The 7,252-nt window shown below is 47.5% G+C and overlaps 1 protein-coding gene across 1 annotated transcript; it reads right to left on the reverse strand.

Moving 5' to 3' along the window:
* Positions 1 to 3,161: 3,161 nt before the first annotated feature.
* On the reverse strand, positions 3,162 to 5,357 carry LOC100828788 (cytochrome P450 93G2). Its single transcript, XM_003567010.4, has 2 exons — positions 4,235 to 5,357; positions 3,162 to 4,137 (listed from the first exon to the last, which is right to left on the reverse strand). Exons 1-2 carry the CDS (start codon positions 5,171 to 5,173, stop codon positions 3,514 to 3,516), a joined length of 1,563 nt encoding a protein of 520 aa, XP_003567058.2. The 5' UTR covers positions 5,174 to 5,357; the 3' UTR covers positions 3,162 to 3,513.
* Between the last annotated feature and the right edge of the window lie 1,895 nt (positions 5,358 to 7,252).

Raw genomic sequence — 7,252 nt, forward strand, 5'->3', positions numbered from 1 at the left:
GAGGCACCATATTTTGATCGTAAGGTTCAAAACAAACGGATGCACGGATACATCCAACCGGCGGATTCCGATGAATTTTAGTCACCGAAACGTAAATCGGTATCTATACGAAAACATAACCGGTAATATTATGGTTTTCTGTAATTTACTCAACCAGTAGAATGCCATCTGGGTATTTGGCCCATAAAAAGGCCTGTAGAACAGGGGCCTCTAACCTTGTCTCTCAATCGCAAGCCCCTTCGATTCTTCCTCGCATAAAGCCCGCCTGCGCACTCTCGCCGCATCCATCCCCTTAAAAAAAAGCAACGCTCGCCGCATCCGGCAAGGCAATGGCGGGGAGTGCGATTAGCGGAGGCGCCGCAAGGGCGGCCGCGATCGTGTGGACGCAGCGCCATCAGCGACTGCTTCCACAGGCAGAGGTCCTGCCGCGCAGCCTCGCTGTCAGCGCGCTGCAGTTCGCCCTCAAGACCGCCGTCGCCATCGCGGCCCCGAACCTGCTCCCGGAACTGGTCTGCGCCGCCGGCCCGTACGTCCCTACCTACCTCCACGACGACCTGTGATTGGTAAATATTCACGGATCTATCAGGAGGGTGGCATATTCGTTGTGCGTTCCGTGCTGTCATCGAACTGGATAGCCAGGCCGAGTGTCAGTGTGATTTTCGCCTGCCCTAGTGTTATAGTATTGTTGTGCCTTGTTAACACCCCTGGAGTACTTGATTTCGTATTCAGATAATCAGATTGATTCTCGTCTAATTTCTGCTGTGTGTTGACCCATGTTTCCAGCTCTATGTATACATTTTTTGTGGTAAACGAAGCTGTCAGCTAGAAATTCTCATGGTTACACGCATGCCTTTGAAGTTTGAACATATGTGTTGTATTGCTTTTCTGCCGGACATCAATTCAAATCACTAGTGAGCATTTACTAGGAGGCTGAGGTTTGGCGTATCATAAATCCAGGGAATTTCCAATAACCTAAAGGCACTAAGAGATGAAATGCACAAAAGTCACTACATCCTCGAATTTGTTTGAGAATGTACTCAATCTTTAGTCTAGGTTACTGAATCTATATGAGCATAGCAATGCTAACTATTGCTTTTGAAATATGGTGTAAGCCCTCTTAGCTTTGATCTTAAAACCATGTCCCTGTCTGTCACCAACCTCCTTAGGTGTATTATTTAATTCTATCAGTGCACCCATATATTAGATTACCCATTCGTATGAACAGATATAAAAAGAGAGATCTGGTTAAGTACTTGGCAGGCTTGTGTTTCTTTTTTATGTACCATACGCCGCGCACTTTCCCCATTGACGTCCCTTGCTTCTTTGACGTGCAGTGTCAGTTATAGTTGTTCTTGACTTCTGCATTTCTGCAGATGAAGTAGAAGTTTTCTGACGGTTCTAGATCTTCTTAACCTTAATGTTCTGTCTTTTGTATGTGCATAATACCTCACACGCACACATGTCTGACTGCAGCAATGTCACCCTAGTTGCCGTAGCATCCTGGCCATTTTTCCAGGTTATTTCAATGCTCTCCCATCGTAGTAGCCGAACATGAGCAGAGATTACTTGACTTCACTTTCACTGCTTACAGATATGATGATCATGTGTGTCCTGTAACAAAAAAATGGTAGCTTGTGTAGTGAATACTGAATAATATGGGATACCCAATGGTCTGCTATTGAAACTGTGGTAATTTGTTTATGTTTTCTGTAGAATGCATATGGTCATATTTTTCGCATCAAATTTGGAAAGGATACATGTTATAGCATGATGTTCATTATGTTGTTTTGAAAAAAAATCAGAACTTTGTTTAGTGGAGAAAACAATTCTAAAGATAGTATGAATCAGCCCAGGTTGAGATATGCATTTTTGCACCCTCATACCGCTCTGAGTCACAATGCCCCACCTTTTCAGAGTGCCAGCAGTCATCATACTTGTTCTCTCTTTGCGCTACCGTCGGTGGCATTGGTGTTGCTAGCATCATCACAACAATGCGGCGGAGAAGGGTGTGCCCATTAAGTTGTGCCTCCTTGTTTACGCCACTGTCATTGCCCCATGCTTGCAAATACCTGCCAGTGGGTCTGGGCTTATGCTTTGATTTCTAGCTAAAAAGCTTAGCGCACTGAGGGTGGGCAAAATAGTTCTTCCCGTAGTGCTTACTCACCACTTGATGCCATTCTTGTTCTCTTTCTATGAGACCACGATCAGCTATTTGGATAATTAGTTTACTTGGCCATTTCTATTCTGAATATTTTCATGTCATGTGTACTCTGGAGATAGATACTCCGTCTGTTTCACAATATGTGTCCTACTCATATACTTGAGTTTGATGAATTTTGATCATTCTTAAATCTGTTAGATGCAAATACTACTGATCTATCTAGTAAGGGCAAGTATGGTGTGATTCTCTCCTGTATATCTGCTCAGGACAGATATTGTGGAACAAAGGCAGTATATACCTGCAGAGTGCTTCATGGTACTTTGCCATATGCATGTTTTTTTTTCTGTGTAGAATTGTCAAATACACATTCCATATTCTTCGATATGATCAATCCAAAAAGCGAATTCTTCTGTGAAAATTATTTTGGTTTTTTTTTGCTATGTTATTCCTGTAAGACCTGTACTTGTTGAGATGTCGCACTATTCTTATTCAGTAGTTCAGTTGTTAACGATGTAACAACTAACAAGGTGCTGTGCTTTTTTTTGTCATGACAGAACTTTAGAAATTATATATTTGAGAGCTCTTACCCTGTTTTAATTCTTTAGCTAACAACTTCCTTTAATTTTCCTCTCAAGAGCCTAGTTTATGTAATGCTGGTTGGTATAATTATGTACTCATATTCACCCAGGATGGGTCATCGCAAGAGTAAGGAAATTACTGTGTTCGCTATTTGTAGAAGCGTGGCGCAAACAGAGATGATTATTCTGCATATGAACATTGGGTTTTTGCAAAACAGAGATGATTTCAGGTACCATTTCTGTTTGTAAGTAAGCCTTGCTGCAGAAGTTATCATGCCTGTTGATCTTAAGAGGATGATCATACCTTAAAAGAAAGGTTCTTGCATGCTTCACGAAATTGTGTGGGAGCAATTCATATTTTCCAATCCTCAGCTTCCAAGGGTAAACGGATGAACTGGCGGGCTAAGTTGAGGACATTGAGCTGGACCATAGCAATATTCTTTCCAATTCAAAGTTACAGAAACTGTTCTTTGTAGAACTCGGTTTGTTGGTACGGATGGATGCGTAACATTTTGTGTCGCCAAGCAACACTTTACACTTTTCACCAGTTGAAAACTGGACAACGGCGGTGCCATTGATTTGCTCTTGGAGGTTTGGCTCAAAGGGGGAAGATCCTTGGTGCATTGGCATCATGCTAGTACAGCTGATCATTGGTACATTTTGTGTCACGAAGCAACAAGTAAACACGCATCCGCTATTTTTATCCCTTTTATTATACCATATGAGGTATGAAAATAATGATTAAAGTGGGATCCTTGAGTCGATGGGATGCATTCAGGCAAGAAGAGAAGGGCTAAGGCGCAGCGTGGGCAGGAGCACCAGCGGCTGCTTCCGCGAGGTGACCAGCCCGGCTTCTTCCTCCATGTCCAGCGGCGGACTCGGCACCTCCCAGTCGAAGCACTGCACCAGCGCCGCCAAGAAGGCCGGCACGGCCTGCATGGCGAGCCCCATGCCGGGACACGCGCGCCGCCCGCTCCCGAACGGCATCAGGTGCAGGTGCTGGCCTTTGGGGTCCACGGCCGCGCCGGCCCCGCCAGGCATGAACCGCTCCGGCCGGAACTCGAGCGGCTCCTCCCACCAGGCCGGGTCGCGCCCGATGGTGAAGATGTTGAAGAAGACCGACGTCTTGACAGGGATGGTGTACCCGCGGACGTGCACGGGCTCGATCGTCTCCCGCTGCGCGAACACCGCCGGCGGCCGCAGCCGCAGGGTCTCCTTGAGCACCGCCTGCAGGTACGGCATCTGCGCCACGTCCGGCTCGCCCACCAGCCGGGACTTGCCAACTACCTCGTCCAGCTCCGCCCTCAGCTTCGCCAGGCATGCCGGGTGGTTGAGCAGCTCCGCTAGCATCCACTCCACGGTGGTGGCCGTCGTGTCCGAACCAGCAGTGAAGATGTCCTAACCACACATGCATGCACAATTCGAGTCAATTCTTCCGGGAGAATAACAAAGGAGAGCGTGTAGTAATCAGAAAGAAGAGACCAGTGGCACTCACGAGGACGAAAGCTTTGATGTTGTCCCTGGTGAGCTTGACTTCGGCGGTCTTGTCCGCCGCCGCATCCATGAGGATGTCAAGCAAGTCCTTGGTCTTGCTGCCGCCCTTGTCCGCCTCATCGGCAGCGCCCCGCTCCTTCTCCTTGGTCTTGATCATGACTTCCAGCAGCGCGTCGAACCTGGCATGCACGTCACGCGTCCTCCGGCCCAGCCCCTGCAGGTCCCAGCCGCGGCACAGCGCCACGTAGTCCTCCACGTTGAAGGCCCCAACCAGCTCCGCCACCTGCTTGGCGCAGTCCCGCGCCGCGTCCGCCATGTCGCCAGGCAGCGAGCTCGCCACCATCCTCATGATGGCGTTGTTGGACATGCGGATGAGCTCCCGGCTCATGTCCAATGTCCCGCCCTGCTCCGCCGCCGCCGCCGCGGCCCGCATGACGCCCGCGAGCTCCGCGGCGCGCACGGGCCGCAGCTGCTCGATGGTGCGCGGTCCGAGCAGCTCCGACATGCAGAGCCGCTTCATGAAGCGCCAGTGCGGGCCGTAGGGCGCGAAGGCGAAGCCGGCCGACTCGTAGGCCAGGGTGCGCGTGACGGCAGTCAGGGGCCGCTCCGGGATGCTGCCTTCGAACTTGAGGAAGTCGCGGGCGACGTCGGCGGAGCCGATGGCGACGCAGTGGGTGGAAGGCCCGAGGCGAAGGTAGACGAGGGGCCCGTAGCGGGCGATGATGCGGTCGAATGCGCGGTGGGGCGGGGCGCGGATGAGGTAGTGGAGGTGGCCGAGGAGCGGGAGCGCCATGGGGCTTGGGGGCAGGCGGCCCTGCTGCGTGCGGCCATGTCTGACCAGCGTGAACAGGAGGAGGACGACGGCCGCAGCGAGGAAGGAGACGACCAGCACGCTGTCGGAGACGGCGCCGCCGACTTGCTCCATCATGCCTCCTGCCATGTAATGTCTCTCTAGCTAGTCTATCACATATATATGTGGCTCAATTCGATTGATCGATGCCCAACTCAAATCCACACCACTCGTGGTACCAACCGGCCCAACCAATCTAGATCAGTACTTTGTTTAGTTTTCTCAGTCCAGCAAAACCTATTGATCCACTTTATTTAGTTTTCTCAGTCCGCCGACAGTGGTTTTATACACGAGGAAAGAAGAAGCAGAAACGTGGGTACCGCTACTATGCGAGAGAACGTCCAGAAGGTTAGCAAACGGCATGTAGCAACAAATTGTCCACGTCCCTTGGGCCGGGTTGGTACCATGTGTGGCCAGATTTCATTTCCAAATGCAACGGAACGGCGTGGAGTCACTGAGTCACTTTGTTTGTGGTCCCATTTCTCGAATCAAGCAATCAGGGAGCCAAGGTGGTCCTGCCGTGCGGCGTCGAGCGGAGCTGCACGCCGGTGAACCTAAAATCGCGAGGATCTCCTAAACCGTACATCCGCTGACGGACTTGTTAAAACAGAATTTTAGGGTGGAAATTAGCCCACGTCTGTGCGGATTTCATTGGGAAGTGAGCAACTTGTGCTGTCAATACAGTATTGCAGTTAACCTATGGTTCAATATAAACAACAACAATGCCATTAGCAAGAAGCAAAGGACTTGATATGACATATGAGACCTTCACAATCAGAAGCACTGCATGCGACAAGACCGACAAGATGCAATTAATAGAACAAAGAAACAAGACAAACGAGAATTGGACGTGATTGATTTTTCTTTATGGGTTTTGCTATTTCTAAGTCACCTGAGAAACACGGAGTAGTCAATTTCCGGACCTTCCAGCTTTTGTTCCGAATTTGTCAATGTACGATTCTTTTGTACAATCGGCTCTGATTTACAGGCAGATACAACGAGTGGCCTGCTAGTTCAACTTTTCTATTTTCGTCCTTAATTCCCTTTTTTTTCTTGGGCTAGCTTGGTCAGGCCTTACACAGACAAGATCTTTTAAAAAAAGACTACTTATTTCTCATGTTTCTAAATTTAGTTCCACATCTTCTAACCAAATTTGCACATTTGATTTTGTGCAACTTGAATTCACAAATTATGCAACTTGATTTTGTAAAATTATTTTCCAACTTTAAACATTTTTTTGTTTTGTTTTTTTAATGGAAAGACCGTAATAGAAATCCCTACAATATAATTGTGAGCACCAGGATTTAAAACTTGGTGGGTGGAGTCATACACGCACAACTCCACCACCACACCAAGATGTATTTCAAGTTTTTTTATTGGGATTTCATTTATTGAAAATCTTTTTATGTAGTCTCACATCTAACAACACTGAAGCTGCATTTTTTGTCTTATGCAGCTTGAGTTCACCAATGTGCAACTTGCTTTGCAAATTTATTTTCCAACTTCTAAACAATTTTTGTGTTTCATTTGTAAAATATTTTATATATAGTTTCACATCTAACAAAACCAAAGCTGCACTTTATGTGTCGTGCAACTTCAGTTCACCAAATGTGCAATATGTTTTGCAAATTTATTTTTCAGGATTAAAACATTTTGTTGGTGTTTTGTGCTTTTCTATTGGTATTTCATTTGTTTTAAAATACTACAGTGTTTATGTGTTCTATTTTCTGTGAATCTTGTGTTTTTAAATCAGAATTAAAACACGCAGGAGACACTATTGGGCCGAGTTGTGGACTTTTTCCTGTTTTGTTTTGCAAAGCGTTATAAAAGCCTGACCATGGCGCAGTCCAGACTCATTTTCAGAGAGGCTCAGGCTCGTTGCTAGCCTAAAGATTAGTAGTAGGCCAACACAATCAGCCCGATTCAGACACACACACAAAACAGCAAAGCAGTAGGCTACAGCTACACCCACAAGAACTAGGCCGTCACAACAGCCTGTACGGGAGCAAATCGGACGCTGGCGATCCATCGACTCAGTCGACTTTTAGCGTTAGACGCTCCCTTTCTCCACTTCTCTTCTTTTGCGATGTCCGATCCCTGCCTCCCTGGTGCAAGATTTTCACACTAAAACCGGGAAGAGAAGATTCAGGAACTACATATACTTGAGCA

This window comes from Brachypodium distachyon, chromosome 2 (assembly GCF_000005505.3).
Source record: "Brachypodium distachyon strain Bd21 chromosome 2, Brachypodium_distachyon_v3.0, whole genome shotgun sequence".
In the NCBI taxonomy this organism is placed as follows: domain Eukaryota; kingdom Viridiplantae; phylum Streptophyta; class Magnoliopsida; order Poales; family Poaceae; genus Brachypodium; species Brachypodium distachyon.